The 16,301-nt window shown below is 43.9% G+C and overlaps 1 protein-coding gene across 1 annotated transcript in view; it reads right to left on the bottom strand.

Moving 5' to 3' along the window:
- LOC122811243 (tumor necrosis factor receptor superfamily member 10A-like) overlaps positions 1 to 16,301 on the bottom strand; it is a 1,311,615-nt gene that overhangs the window by 197,835 nt on the left and 1,097,479 nt on the right. Inside the window, exon 8 of the mRNA XM_044082955.1 lies at positions 3,516 to 3,818. Within this exon, the coding sequence (XP_043938890.1) occupies positions 3,516 to 3,818 (303 nt within the window). The remainder of the gene's footprint in view (positions 1 to 3,515; positions 3,819 to 16,301) is intronic.

Genomic DNA, 16,301 nt, shown 5'->3' with positions numbered 1-16,301 from the left:
CCTCCATAGGTATCACAAGGGATAAGAAATTAAGAGTAATGCTACTCAACGCCAGAAGTCTAAACCTCAAGATGCACGCACTCGAAACTCTCCTTAGCATGGAAAACATCGATATCTGTGCAGTAACAGAAACCTGGTTCAAGGCTCCCGAGAGCACCCCAGCACTACCAGGTTATACCTCATACCATGCTTTTCGGCCCCAAAACTTGGACCGAACCACAAAAGGAGGGGGAGTATCAATATTCGCCAAAGATACCCACACCTCCAGGTTGGTGGCACAGCACGAAGCATCAGAGACTATCCATGTGCAACTAGCAGTGGGTAAAACTGCCTTCCAGTTTATAGCCTGCTACAGACCACCCTCCCAAACCCAGGAACCCCACTCGGCCTTCCTGAGAACACTGGAAAATATGAAGGTCTCTCCAAACACCATTATATTGGGCGACTTCAACTACCCAAACATAGACTGGGAGCATTACTCTAGCTCCAACACCCTAGCCCAAAGGTTCCTAGAATTTATAAACTCAAATGCTATGGAATAACTTGTCACCACTCCCACAAGAGGGGAAAACATACTGGACCTGATCATCACCAACATGGGGACTCTATGCTCCAGACCAGAAGTGTATCCCTCACTGGTAAGATCAGACCATAAACTAATCTCACTGGATATTCACATCCCGACCCCACCCCCTGCCCAGAAAACCACAGTGAAAAACTTCTCTAAAGCAAATTTCACACTCCTCAAAACCGAGGTGGAATCCTTCAAAGCACCCGGGCCTGTGGAAAATACGGCCCAGACAGCAGAATCCTTTATAAACGCATTATATGGACACCTTCAGGAATGCATGGTTCATGCAATCCCAAATAAAACCAAGACCCAATCCTCCAAAGGCAGACGTCCTGTCTGGTGGACCCCAGCCATAAACAAACTATACAATAGGAGGAGGAAGCTACTACATGATAGAGCAAAATCCCAAAAAGGGAAGGCATCTCTGATCAGTATTAGCAAAAAACTACGGGCACTCATAAAATCGTCTAAGGCCAGCTTCGAGAGAAAAATTGCACAGGATATTAAGGATAATCACAAGGCTTTCTTTAGTTATGTTAGGAACCTGGGTGGAAATTCCCAGATATGCTCAGAATTAGTCCAAAATGACAAAAAATACACCGAACCCACAGACATTGCAAACATCCTAGCTGACAGGTTCAGTGCAAACTCCCCCCCCCCCAAAAGGGCAAATATCTATCCCAGCAGAGTGCTGCCCCCCGCCCTGACAAATTCAGATGCTCAGGTAAGAGCCGCCCCCTCCAAAGCAAAAAACACAGCATCAATGGGACCAGACGGTGTCCCGGGCTGCGTCCTACATGAACTCCAAGAAGAGCTAAACCCAAACATAAAACTACTGTTCAATCTCAGCCTTACTACAGGATATGTACCCAAAGAGTGGCGTACAGCAACAGTGGTCCCTCTCCACAAAGGTGGTGCCTCAACGGATCCTGGAAACTATCGTCCCATAAGCTTGACTAGCTTGGTCTGCAAAGCTATGAAAAGGATCATCATGGACCTCATAAATACAGATATTGGGGACCTGCAGACACTGGATCCTACCCAGTTTGGCTTTGTTAAGGGCAGATCCTGCCTCTTAAACCTGGTTGATTTCTTTGAAACAGTCACCAAGGCCATTGACGAGGGGAAGGTGGTCCACACAGCCTACCTGGACCTCGCAAAAGCCTTCGATACAATACCCCACTCGGGCATTATAGATAAGCTCACCAGCTTAAATATAAACCTCTATGTCACTAGATGGATTGCAAACTGGCTCAAGGACAGAACCCACATGGTTAGAATTGCTGGAGCCATGTCAGACTCCAAACCAGTTACAAGTGGTGTCCCACAAGGCTCAGTCCTGGGACCCCTCTTGTTCGGTATATATTTCTCGGAGGTACACGCCAACACGGAAGGACTGTGGCTGACCAAGTTCGCAGATGACTGCAAACTGGGCGCCATAATTGACTCTCCAGCCGACACAAGCATCCTCCAAAAGGGCCTCACAGAAACAGACAACTGGTGTCAGAGCCATGGCCTCAAGCTAAACGCCAAAAAGTGTATAGTCATCCCCTTTGGCAAAAACAAAGTGCCCACAAATTACCACACAGGTGGTAATCCATTAAGTACGAAAGAAGTAATTAGGGACCTGGGGACCCAAGTTGATAGCAATCTCTCATTTGACAACCATGTGGCAAAAGTGGTTAGAAAAACATTTTATATAGCCCACCTAATCATGAAGGGATTCACATCTAGATCAGGGGAGGTCATCGTGCCTCTTTACTCAGCCCTCATCAGGCCCATAATTGAGTACAATGCCCCTTTTGGGATGTACCTTACCAGACACCTGCAGCAACTGGAAAGACCCCAAAAGTACCTCACCAAGAGGATCAAAGGGCTTAAACAGATGCCATATGCTGTCCAGTTAAAGAAACTCCAGCTCTACTCAGTGGCATACCGCCTGCTCAGAGGCGATCTGTGCCTGACGTATAAAGCCATGTCCAACCCGGAATTAATGGACATGCTGCACCTCAGAAAATCCAAATCCCATCGAGCTACGCACTCGAGAGACTTGAACCTCAGCACTGAAATAAATAGGGCATGCTGGAGGGACAGATTCATAACCCAGAGGCTCCCTTCACTCTGGAATAAAATCCCAGTCCAGGTTAGGCAGAGTCCCTCATTGACTCTCTTCAAGAGGAATCTTGATGAGTGGATAGGAGATCGTAGGTTTACCCCAGGTATCACTTCTGTGTCACTGTTAGACACAGCACAGTATACTAACCTCGAAAAAGGGCATACCAACATTAATTTAAAATGGGTGGCGAAAGCCAAACACTGGCTAGGCTTATAAATGCCCTAGGGCAGATAGCCTAGTATGAACCTATGAACTGCATGTTAACTTCCTTCATAAAGAAATTCAAACCTGATACATTCAGCTTGCAGCAAACATTTATCTAAAATGGTTCTGATGCCACTTGTAATTATGGATGATCCAAGTCAGAATTCTACTCAAATTTGAAAATAAAACAGAATTCCAACACATTTTTCACTGGGGGCTTCCCCAACCCCATACAGTGTGTGTTAAGTAAAGGGGTGCAGAGTGGTGACAATCGGTATATCAGGGGAAAAAATTCCTCCTCCTTGTCAGTTTGAGTGGATTTTTGTACTAAACACTGATTACACTCATTGCATTTGCAATCGGTACATGCTTCCTTTTTGGACCCTGACACACTGTCAATGAAGCAAATGTCAGAAAAACTTTACTGTTTGAGTGTTGTGTGCAAGTGACACTACTCAAATGTCCACAGACTGCAACTTTTCAGTTACACTGGGCAAAACATTAAAAAATATATGGTAACCATGCAGATTTATCTTTTGATGTCAGATATGTCACTTTATATGCCTTCACTCACATTTACTTAAAATTCATGGCAACTTATTTAAATAAAAGTTGAGTATTTACCACAAAAGCTGCACTGTTGTCATGTACTGAATCACTTCTCGTAACACACATTTGGTCAGGATCACTGCTAACTGTTATTGAGAAGCCAGTTTCCTGGACAGCAAGTGGAACACTTTCTTTAGATGAACAAGCAGTAGAGGAACATGCAGTAGTATCAATACTCTTTCCAATGGCCTCATCTTCCTCATCTTCATCATCAGAGTTGGGATTTTTCAGCAAGTTGGAATTTTCCATCTCTGTGTTATCTGGTATATGTAGGACCAGCCCAACATGCTGTTCCCCTTCCTCAGATTCACAGCCAGTCTACAAAGGAACAGATGGTTAGAGTTAATCAAAAAAAGGAACGGAAAATCCGCATCCACCTGGCCAATTCTGTGTGTGTGTGTGTGTGTGTGTGTGTGTGTGTGTGTGTGTATGCACATGCATGCATGCAATAAACACTATGTTTCATCTATTTAAAGTTAAAATAAATCACTTTTCAAATAAAAATACACAATCTTTAATGGAGATCTATACAGCAGACTACTAATAAACATTTTAGAACAAGGTATTCTTTGTCCATATTCTTCACTTGGTACAATAAAAAATTTGCACTCAAAAGGCTAGAAAATACATTACTAATTTTTCCTATCACTGAACAGAAGTATTCTATGGTCTATTTAGGCACATGACAATTTATTGTTGCCTACAGAGGCATTGCACTGATTAAAACTGACGAATTTCATGCATAACGCAAGTGGAAATATTTAAACAGTTAATACAAAACAACAGAATGTTATGTATAGAAGACAGCAAAACAAGAAAGGACACAATTCATGCAGCTGAGGCTCTTCATCAAGGACTCCTTAACGATACTCTAGATCTTTGTTGTAAGTACCACAGACCTGGTGACGCAGATCATAATGGCTCAACAATGCCTACTTGTACCACTGTAAAATAAGAAGAAGCTAGATCTGTCTATTAATCCGTTTAGCAGTAGCAGAGTATACTTACCAGGGAAATAAACTTCTGCAATTAGCAAGTATAACTGCTTTAAAATATAACTGAATTTTGCTAATACAAAGTGAAATACTTAGTAAAGTAACTAACAATGAACTATAGCTGCTTAGGGGTTCACGGTTACCTGCTTGACCTTCCATCTGTAATAATGACCATAATGCTGCTATTCTGGAAGCTGTCCTGATTCTGTGTGCATGGCACATAGTAGGATGCAATGTTAGTAACAGCACGTTAGGTTATGACACCAGTAGCAGAATATGGACTTCTGCACAGTAATCCGAACAAACTGATTCTGATGAAAATTTGCTCAAAGGCAAAAAGTATACCATGTCATAAAAGACATTATTCCGGTGGAGCAGCCTCCCTGAGAAAAGATGTAAAGTACTCAAAGAAAATAAATGCAACCTGTATCACAGTCAAATGACTGGAAGTTGCTTGGGGAGAAAGCAGCAGTATTGGGTGTGAAAGATGACAAAAATTAATAGAAAAAAACTGTGGCAACAACTCACACTGATTCTGGTTCATGATCACAGGATATACCCTTGTCAAGAAAAGATTTTTCTGGTGGGGGCCTGTGCATGGTGTGTGTGCGTCCCCCCCCATGAATTTGCTAACACCTGAAACAGAGATACAGCATATCTGAAATGAAACATTAGCATCCCGTTTACTGGAACAAGACATCTGTTGATAGTTGCTACATGTATGACTGACCATGAATCACCCTCCCTCACCTGGTAGATATGATGTTCCTGCTGTAGCTCCACATAAAGTAAATGCAGACAGACAATGATGGCGAATGTATCATCTTCTGGTAAATGTGGGTCTAGAGCCACAGAAAGGTTAGTGAGGATGAGGATGTTGCCCTGGATGCCAGGCTGCAGGTGGCAAAGGCAGAAAACTCTATTCTTTTACTGACTTTTTTTTTTTATTTTACATTTCCTTGCCCCATATGAATATATTAACCAATCAGGCATCTTAGAACCGGGACTTATATGCATAAAGTACAGTTTTGTACCTACCATAAATGTAGATGTCTGATAGATATGCAACTGCAGTCCTGACATATGGGTTGTCCTGCCTCAGGCAGCCCTTCGGTCGGCCGGATTCCAAAGTCTGGGTCCGGCGTCGGCTGATGTCGCCTCCTCCCCGACGTCAGAGCGGCTGGGGTATAAAAGCATCAGCCGACACCATCTTCTTCAGTGTTTCTTGCCCCAGATGCCAGGTGCCCTCCAAGGAAGGCTAAATTTAGTGAATGGATAAAAAATTCCAGACATGCAAAACAGTAATAAACAGATACACCATAACAGATATCCCCAGCTAATTTGAAAAGGGGGAGTGGACCCTAAAAAAAGAGAAATACAGAGGGGTAGGAGGGAGGGAAAACCTGACTGCAGTTGCATATCTATCGGACATCTACTTTTATGGTAGGTACAAAACTGTACTATGTCCTTCAAGAATGCAACTGCAGTCCTGACATATGGGTTGAATACCATAGCCAAGCTGGGGGTGGTGGGATCTAAGAAAGGGATGGTGTAGCTAAAATGCCCTGCAGGACTGCCGAAGCAAAGCCTGCTCAGGATCTGGAGTATAAAGGCAGGTTGTAGTGTTTGGTAAATGTATGCACGGAGCTCCATGTAGCAGCCTCTAGAATGTCCTTTGTAGCCACTCCTCTTAGAAAGGCTGTGGATGTGGCTATAGCTCTGGTGGAGTGTGGCCTAATATTGGCTGGCACACCTTTTCCATGGAAAGAGTAACAGAATCTGATGCAGTGTCCAATCCATTTTGAAATTGTTTGTTTGGAGATTGCCTTTCCTTGCACTCCAGCAGCATAGGCTACAAATAGTTGGTCAGACTTTCTGGTGGTCTTTGTTCTGTCCAAGTAGTAGCGTAATTGTCTGTGTATGTCCAAAGTGTGCAGCAGCTTTCCCCCCCTATTTTGAGGATTGGGAAAGAAAGTAGGCAGGTGAATTGCCTGATTTAGAGACACCCTGGATATCACTTTTGGCATGAATGAAGGATTGGTTCTTAGAGAAACTCTGTCCTGATGAAAAATGAGAAAGGGGGGTACTGCCATAAGGGCCTGTATCTCCGAGACTCTTCTTGCTGAGGTAACTGCCAACAGGAAAACCGTTTTCCAGGAGAGAAATTGCATTTCTGAAGATGCTGCTGGTTCAAAAGGAGGAAGAGTTAATTTTTCCAAGACGAAATTGAGGTCCCATGCAGGTACTGGTGGTTTTCTGGGAGGTTTGATATTCTTTATCCCTCTTAGAAACTGTCTTAGCAAGGGATGCGAAAACACAGGTGGGTCACAGTTGTATTTTGCTGAGATTGCTGAAGCGTGAATTTTTATGGAAGAATATGAGAGGCCACTATGGAACATTTCTGCCAAGTATTCTAATATCTGAGGTATGCTCATTACTGATGCATCCTGACCCTTGTTGGCATTCCAGATGATGAATCTCTTCCACTTGGCTGAATAAGTTTTTCTGGTGGAAGGTCTGCATGCTTCCAGCAAGATTTGTTGTACTTTTTCGGAAAGAGAGATATGGGTGAAACTCATGGAACCTTCCAAGCTGTCAGCTGCAATGTTTGCAGGTTTTGATGAACAGTCCTGTAATTGTGCTGAGTTAGAAGCAGAGGCCATTGAGGCAAGGGCCACGGTTTGGTGTGAGTTATGCTCAGTAGCAATGGATACCAGTGCTGCCTTGGCCAGTCTGGAGCTATCAAAATTCCTTTTGGTTGCTCTGCTTTGCTCTTCAGTAACACACCTTGGTCAGTAATGGCAGAGGGGAATGCATAAATTGTTAGGGAATTCCAGCTGAAGGAGAGAGCATCTGTTCTCCAAGCTAGAGGATGGTGCGTCCTTGAACAGAACTTCTCCAGGTGATGATTGAGGTGAGAAGCAAAGAGATCTATGTCCGGTCTTCCCCATGCACTTGTTATTTGTGAGAAAATGTGTGGATGCAGCATCCATTCGTGCGGATCCAAGAAATTTCTGCTCAGCCTGTCCGCCAGAACATTGTCCTTGCCTGGAACAAACTGGGATTGCAAGTGGATGTTCAGATTCAGGGACTTTTCCCAAAGAGTCATTGTGAGTCTGCAGAGGGGGTAAGAGTGAGTGCCTCCCTGCTTGCTTATATACCACATGACAGTGGTGTTGTCTGTCCTTATTAGCAGATGACCTTGTTGAAGGGATTTCCCGAAGGCCTCGATTGCATGTATCACTGCCAACATCTCTTTTTGATTTATGTGCAGATGCATTTCCCTGGGAGTCCATTGCCCTTGAATGCATCTGCCCTCCATGTGCGCCCCCCATCCATGATCTGAGGCATCTGTTGTAATGGTTTGACTTGCTAGAGGTTTGTTGAAAGACATGCCTTTGTTTAAATGACTTGCTTGAGCCCACCACAAAAATTCCCTTTGTAGGCATGGAATGAGTGGTATTACGTCTTCTAGATTGTGGCTGTGTTGAGACCATAAGCTTTTCAGGTACCATTGTAGCTTTCTCATGTGTAGTCTTGCCAGAGGTACCAGAAGAATGCAAGATGCCATGAACCCCAGGGCCTGCAGGATTTTCCTTGCGGTCAGCTGGGTGAGCTTTGCTAGGCTTTTGAAGTAATCTGGTAAATGCTCTTGTTTCTCCTCTGTGAGGAAAGCCATTTCTGATTGTGTGTCCAATTTGGCTCCTAGAAAAATAATCTGTTGGGATGGCAGTAGTCTTGATTTTTGAATGTTGACTGTGTATCCCAAAGCCTGTAGTAGTTGAATGACACAGTCCAAGTTTCTTATCAAGGTTTGTTTGCTGTCTGCTTGTATAAGGCAGTCGTCCAGGTAAGGGTATATTTGAATCCCCTGGAGTCTGCAATGTGCAACTACTGATGCCAGGCATTTCGTGAATACTCTGGGCGCAGTAGATAAGCCAAACGGCAATACAGAGAATTGATAATGCTCTGACCCTGCAAGAAATCTGAGGTATCTTATGCAACTGTGTCTGATTGGGACATGCAGGTAAGCCTCCTTGAGGTCCAGAGTAACCAGCCAAGACCCCTTGCCCAGCATGGGAAGGAGTTGCTGTAAAGTCAGCATTTTGAATTTTGGCACAATGAGAAAAGTGTTTAGAGCGGACAAGTCCAGTATAGGTCTCCATTGCTTTTCTTTTCTTGGAACAAGGAACAGCCTTGAATAGAATCCTTGGCCTTGTTCCTGAGGAGGAACCTTTTCTATTGCTTTTATTTGTAACAGCTTTGAAACTTGTATGAGTGCCTCTGCCCTTTGATTTTGTGGCAGATTTGGCATGCCTTGTCTCGTTGGTAAGGTATGGAAGTGGAACCTGTAACCTTTGTCTACTATGTCCAGAATCCATTTGTCCTTGGTTAAAATGTGCCAGTTCTTTGAGAATAAGGATAATTTTCCGCCTAGAGGTGCTTTTCTTTGAGCCTTGGTCGGCGGAGTGAAAGTCAAGTCATTGTGATTGTCCCTGTGGTGCAGCTGAACTCCCTGCACCACTTCTCTGATTTGGTGGTTGCCATTGGCGGCCCCTGTAGGAGCCTCGGTATTGCCCTCTACCTCGAGCACGCCTGTTTTTTCCCCTTTGAAACTTGTCAGTGTCTGGAAAGGACCAATTCTTTGAAGGCCAATTCCTGCTGAATCTGGGTGGCTGAACCTGGAGGAAATCCTTGACTGTCTGTACTGATTTAGCCTTTTCCAAAATAGACATCCATCAACACATCCTGTGCATTAGCACCAAAAAGCTTCTGTTTTTCCAGAGGTGCATCTAGGAGCTTTACTTTAACATGGTCTGGCAGTGGCTGTTCTTTCAGCCAAGCATGTCTACGTATAAAACGGCCCCTGTCATAGCTGCCCTACATGAAGCTTCCAATGCATCATAACCACACTGAAGAAAATGATTGCTAACCTGCTGAGTGTTATGAACCAAATCCTGCAATGCCTTTCTATCTATAGGCTCAGGAGAGGCTAACTTTTTCTGCAAATCATCCATTAAGTAATCCTGGTACTGAAACATATGAAAAAGACAGTTAAGTGACTTCATGGCAAGGGTGGAAGAGGTATAAACTTTTTTGCCCCATCTCTCCAGGGACCTTGATTCCCTGTCTGCGGGCAAAGGGTTTTTGGCCGAGGAAGTAGCCACTCCTTTGGGCTCCTGAGAAATAGTTTCTAGATCCACAGAGTGGGCCTTAAAGAGATGCTTATGAGTTTCAGGAACCCTGTAATATCTGTCTGGCTTGATAGGAGCAGGAGGGAGAGAATCAGGGGAAGCACTGGAGTCTGAGTATACATCATCCAAGACATCCAACACTGGAGGGATAGCTAATGGTCTGTGCTGGGGTAATTTAAGGAAGGTACGTAGCCTTTTCCTGGAGTCAGAAAATTCCTGACCCTACCACTGAAAATGTTCTCTCATGGAGTGGAGAACTTCTCCGAAAGAAATATCCTCTGGAGGAGAGGCAGAAGGAATTGATTCCTCAGCATCAGAGTCCTCGTAGGCCTGGAAGGATTCTTCCTGGGTATCTGAGTGCTCTGAATCCCTAGAGGCTTCATCTGAAGAGAGGGTATCTGTCTGCTCAGTCCTAGGCCTTTTATCTGCAGGAGGCTGAGAACCTCTGTCTGGATGCGACTGAGAACCTCTGATTAGAGAGATTAGATCTGCAGCTAGGGTCATGATCTGTTTATCAGAAGAGGGGCCCTGGGACAAAGCTTTAGGAGGATGGGCCTTAGCCTGGCTGGCGGCCTTAGCACGTGTAAAGGCCTTGATTGACATGGAGACCGGAGGCCTAGCTGCCCCACGTGCAGGAGTAACTTTATCCACTGGTATGGTGTCAGGTAAATCCTGAGCTTTGGTTTCGGGAGGAAAATCAACAACCGGCACCAGGGAAACCTCCGGGACCGAAGTACGCGGTAAAGCGGTATCGTCGGGCTGGAGCGGTGGAATTACCGCCTCCGAAGAGACCGATGCACTCGCGGAAGGATCAGGTGTGGTATCGGTGGACGACGTGGGCCGAGGATGTCGGTTCCGGTCCTTGCGTTTTTTGGAAATATGTGCTGTCGGTTGTTCCGACGGCATGATATAAGCGAAATTTTCGCCAAAAAAGTCTTCGGCAAATTCTGCCCGGCGCCTGAGTGTGCGCTTATTAAAGCAAGCACAGGCAGCACAGGCCGAGACGTCGTGGTCTGGGCCCAGGCAGGGGAGGCAGTAAGAATGGAAGTCCTTATGAGGTATTGGTTTACCACAAGACAAACAATTATTAACTTTTTCAATTTTTTCTGACATCGTCTGAGGCAAGAAAAATGTTCCCCAATGGGGTACTTAGCTTTCTGATGACTTCGGTAACTGAAAACACAGGAGCTGACCGACCAGCACTTGCGAACTGCTTTTGCTTCGGGCACCGCGTGGCAAGAAAGACTGAAGAAGATGGCGTCGGCTGATGCTTTTATACCCCAGCCGCTCTGACGTCGGGGAGGAGGCGACATCAGCCGACGCCGGACCCAGACTTTGGAATCCGGCCGACCGAAGGGCTGCCTGAGGCAGGACAACCCATATGTCAGAACTGCAGTTGCATTCTTGAAGGACATCAATGCTCTGTTGTTCCATCTTTTTTATTTAACAGTAAAGAGTCAAATACTGGTTTAAGCAGGCATTTTGAAATAACATACAGCTTTAAGTCACAGCTCCACTCCAAGAGTGCTATGTTGCTAAAAACGTATGTGGGTTTTTAATACTCTGTCTTAATGTTACAAAGCAAACTGTGACAGCTCCAGTAGGTACAACCCTCCCCCTTGTGAGACAGAATAATTTGCTATTGTTCTAAGAGTTTCCTTAGAAATAAGTGGTAATTGGATTGGCTGCTGCTTTTGTTTTTGGCCTTGCTTTGTGAACCATTGTGCATTGCTGCAATGATCACAGCGCCACTGTAGCTGCTGCTGAATAGTTGGTGGTAAACACACATCTGTTTCCCTCCCCTCACATGACAGAGCTCTGCACTGCTGCATGCTTCAAGATTTTCAGAGAAACTGTTACTAGCTACAACTTTGAGTACTTGGTTCCACTGTGCTCGTGCATACTAAGCGCGTCTGCACTTTGCTGTTACTAAATGCTTGTTCTGCTTTTTGGTGGTAATGCAGGGTTGCAAGTTCAATGTGTTGCTCTTAGGTGCTATATAATAGTGACTCTACTGTTTTGGTAGTTGATGTATTAGCTTTTGCCTAACATAGTGCCTGTGCTGCTCTCCCCTGACTCTTGCTTATCTAGCCTTCTATTTATCACTTCTGATTCCTACTTTACCTATTATCACTTCTACATGTCACTTACTGCTTACACAGTCATTGCGTTATTCCATTTGGTGCTAACAGTTTGACAGGTCACACTTCACCCCTCAGCCTTGGGTCTACAATTAGCAACTATATGCCTTGCACTTATCCTTACAGAATATTACCATATATGGCATTAATGGTAGACCATTTGTCTGTTGTCCCTTCTACTGAAAACCCCATATCACCTGATATTCTTAAGCACTGTAAGAACTTCTTAATACTCATACATTCAGGGAATGTTACAAGGGTTTTGGCCCAGCAACCATTTTAAGCCTAGCCAAACGTATCCCAAATTTACCAAAATATTGCTGAGCTGTGTCAATATTCAAGGGAATTTTAGGATTTTAATAAAAGCTTATACACATCAACTGTTTACAGGCTTGCCCTCTCCCGTTACAGACAGATGCCAAACCAGTGGTAAATTTGCAATTTTCTATCCATTGGTCTTCATTACATTTATAGGTTCATAGGGAAGTACTAGGCTAGCCTACAGAATTTCCCTTTCTGTGCTCAAAATAACCTATCCCATTTGGTTTTAGACTGGTATTACCCATCCCAATGTCGATAATTATCATTAATGAGAATAACTGGGATCATACCATACATAACTTGAGGGGATCCATGAATGCAATAAAGCATTTAAGAACTGCCTCTGTCCATTAGAAGTACTAGGGAAGTCCTGGGGTAACCTTTGTTTCCCACCCATAGATCCAAGCCTGCATAAACTACAAACACTGCTGGTGACTCCCTGCTGGGTGAGGAAAGTAAACCTATATTTTTCTGTCTCAGTTGCTTAAACTGATAGAGCTGCTTTCTGTTTTACCGGATCCATTTTTTCTGTTTTAAGTAATCTGCTTGGCCTGGTGTTTTTGTTCGATGTGGGAGACGGACACACAAATTGTCTAAGCTGCACACTTTGAACACGTTGATTAACTTGTTTCTTGAGTGATACTCAAATACACAGTGAATTTTTGGGTCTCTGTCTTTTCTGATAAGACTCCAAGCCTGCATAAACTACAAAAACTGCTGGTAACTCCCAGATAGTTATTTTCCACCTACCCTCCCATTCCTTGATCTGATTTTTAAACCTGGTGATTTTAAGCTGCCTACCCTTACTGTAAATTGAGATTTATAAGCTCCTCCCTTTCTACACTGCTGTTTATATCTTAAATTATTTGCCTTTCCTTGTGCTTATTTTGAAAGAAGTGCATTCTGCTTCTCATCGTCTGTTTTACTTGCTCTAAATTCATCATCCAGCTAGCTAGCTGTTGAATATCAAGTAGTGTATTTTTACAGTCTAGCAAGCACTTTTCTGTTTTTTTACATCAAGAGGTCAGTGGATTTTTCATCTAGTAGCACTCAGTGGTAGCCTGGTGTGTTTAGGTTGGGGAAACGCACAAGATTTCTGCATGTAGTTGTTTTATTGGCCGGAGGGCTCATTAATCAGCTTAACTTGTTTTTAGTAACTTTATAAATTCTGTACAATTGAGTGGCTTTTGGTTCATTTCTACAAAGCAAAGTATTTTTTATTAAATAATCACACTTTTATAAACTGTTTAAAGTACACTGCTGTATCCATATCTTTTAAGTATGTTTGTGGTAGCATTTTACTCCAAACACTCCTCTACTGTGCTTCTACATTAGGAGAACTGGGATTATTCATTTAGTGATGGTAGGTGTTTACCTGGTCTATCTGAGCTGGGAAGCAAACAAAAGGGCTCTAAGTGTAGTCGTTGTATTGGTCAGAGGGCTCAGTCAGTTTTTTGCATTTCCACTGCTGGTATAAATTTGGCACATTTGTGGAGCTGTTTGTTGTGCCACTGCCCTATACAAACACAAACATCTTGAAGCATTGCTTATTTTCATTATACCGTGAACGTTTACTGTGCTAGTTAACTTATTATGGCACCCAGGACTATTGTTGCTCAGACAGCATCCAATTTGGCACTGGGCAGCATTGCTGGTTAGGTTAGTTGCAGACTACACCACATACGCACACTTCCCTCATCCAGTTACAAACTTCCTCTATTCATATCCTTTCACGTACACATTAGGACCTGCAAAGTACAGTTGTTTACACTTACCATAAATGTAGATGTTTGAGTGTATTCACTGTTGCAGTCATTACATTTGGGTTATCTGCTTGCAGTAGCCCTCAGTCGGCCTGATTAACAAAGTCTTGGGTCCTGCGTCGGTTGCTGTCCCTTCTTCCATGACGTCAGGTCGTCAGGGGTATAAAACATGCAGCCAATGCCATTACATCAGTTTTTCTCAGTTTTTCTTGCTCCAGATGTCAGGTGCCCCCCTAATGGGAAGCAATCAAATCTATAAATACAAGGATATACCTCCAACAAAAAAGCAAATACACCAAAAAGCTTTTAGAGCATAGTAATTGAGAGTAGAGATATAGCCAAAAGAAGAAAGGGGGCTGGAGGGAGGGTAACCAGAACTGCAACAGTGAATACACTCAAACATCTACATTTATGGTAAGTGTACACAACTGTACTATGCTCTTCGTGTTTCACTGTTGCAGTCATTACATTTGGGTAGATTCCCAAAGTTAAGGTTGGAAGGAGGAATTTAAATAGAATTAGGACCAGCTATAAGGCCCTGTAAGACTGCAGTGGCAAAACCAGCTCTGGATTTAGAGAAAATTGGCAAATGATAACGCTTGGTGAAAGTATGTACAGAACTCCAGGTAGCAGCTTCTAGGATGTCCCTAGTAGGGATGCCCCTGAGAAAGGATGTAGAGGTAGATGCAGCCCTGGTTGAATGGAGTCTGATGCCCTGTGGGACAGGTTTTCCATGGTGCTTATAGCAAAAATGAATGCAGTGACCTATCCATTTTGAAATGGTTTGTTTTGAAACAGCTTTCTCCTCTATCCCTGCAGCAAATGCCACCAGCAGTTGTTCAGCTTTCCTTTGTGGTTTAGTCCTGTCCAAGTAGAATCTAAGCTGTCTGTGCACATCTAAAGAGTGCAGTATTCTGTGGGTTAGGAAAGAAGGTAGGCAAATTAATGGAATGATTAAGAGCTACACTGGATACCACCTTGGCCATGAAGGAGGGATTGGTTCTGAGGGACACCCTGTCCGCATGAAAGATGATGAAAGGTTCCACTGTCATAAGGGCCTGTAATTCAGATTCCCCTTCTTGCAGAAGTGATTGCTAAAAGGAAAGCTATTTTAAATCTGCAGTAGCAGCTGGCTCGAAAGGAGGAAGAATGAGTTTCTCCAAGAGAAAGTTAAGATCCCAGGCTGGAGTTGGAGCTCTCCTGGGTGGCCTTAAATTTTGGCCCCTCTGAGGAACTGCTTGAGCAGTGGGCGAGAGAAGAGGGGAGGCTCTGTGCTATAATGAGCTGAAATGTCTGAGGCATGAATTTTGATGGAGGAAAAAGACAAGCCCTTATGAAGCATCTCAGTCAAGTATTGTAGAATCTGAGGTAAATTGGGCACTGCTGCATTCATTCCTTGAGATTGGTTCCAGGCACAGAATTTGTTTTCATTTTGCAGCATAAGATTTTCTAGTACTAGGCTTCCTTGCCTCTAAAATGATATCCATCACTGATTTACTGAGGGATGGTAAAGGAGAGATTAGGTAATTAGCCAGAATGCTAGGTTCAGGGTTTGCAGCTGAGGGTGCAGAATCTGGTTCTCCTGCTGAGACAACAGGGAAGGAATCTGAGGCAGGTGCCATGGAGCCAAGCATGACATACTGCGCAAGAGTGGGTACCAGTGTTGGTGAGGCCAGTCTGGTGCAATTAAAATCACCCTTGGCTTGTCCTGTTTGATCTTTAGTAGTACCTTGGAGAGAAGAGGCAGAGGAGGAAAGGCATAAACTGATAAGTTTTTCCAGCTGAAGGACAGAGCATCCACTTTCCAAGCTAGCTTGTGGGGAATGCTTGTGCAAAATTAGTCCAATTGATGGTTCTAGGGGGAGGCAAACAGGTCTATATCTGGGCTCCCCCATTTGCTTGTCAACATGTTCAAAATCCTTGATTCCAGTTTCCACTCGTGGGTCCATGAGGTTTCTGCTTAGTCCGTCGGCCAGTGTGTTTAGTTTTCCTGCCAGGAATTGAGCTTGTAGATTCACTTGGTAGCTCAAGGCTGTGTTCCACAAGGCCATGGCTAGTCTGCAGAAGAGGTAAGAATGTGTACCCCCCCCTGCTTGTTTATGTACCACATTGCAAAGTATGTTTTCCAGCCTGTTCAGCAGAATGCATTATATACTGTAATTCTTTATTTTCAGCACAGTCAGGAATTGACAATTTTCTGTTTAAGCAATCAAATAACATGTTGATACTTTAACATGTGAAACTGGCAGTTTAAAGCCCTAATGGCCAAGGTTGCAGAAGTGTAAACTTTCCTACCCCATCTATCCAGCGCTCTGGAGTCTCTATCAGAGGGGGTAGGATTTTTATGCCTTAATGTCTTTAGGTCCCTATGAAATAGTCTCTGGAT

Source organism: Protopterus annectens, chromosome 9.part0 (assembly GCF_019279795.1).
Source record: "Protopterus annectens isolate FY-2018-M chromosome 9.part0, PAN1.0, whole genome shotgun sequence".
NCBI lineage: Eukaryota > Metazoa > Chordata > Ceratodontiformes > Protopteridae > Protopterus > Protopterus annectens.
Note: the sequence above shows the minus strand (reverse complement) of the source record. Positions and strands in the feature narration are given on the sequence as shown.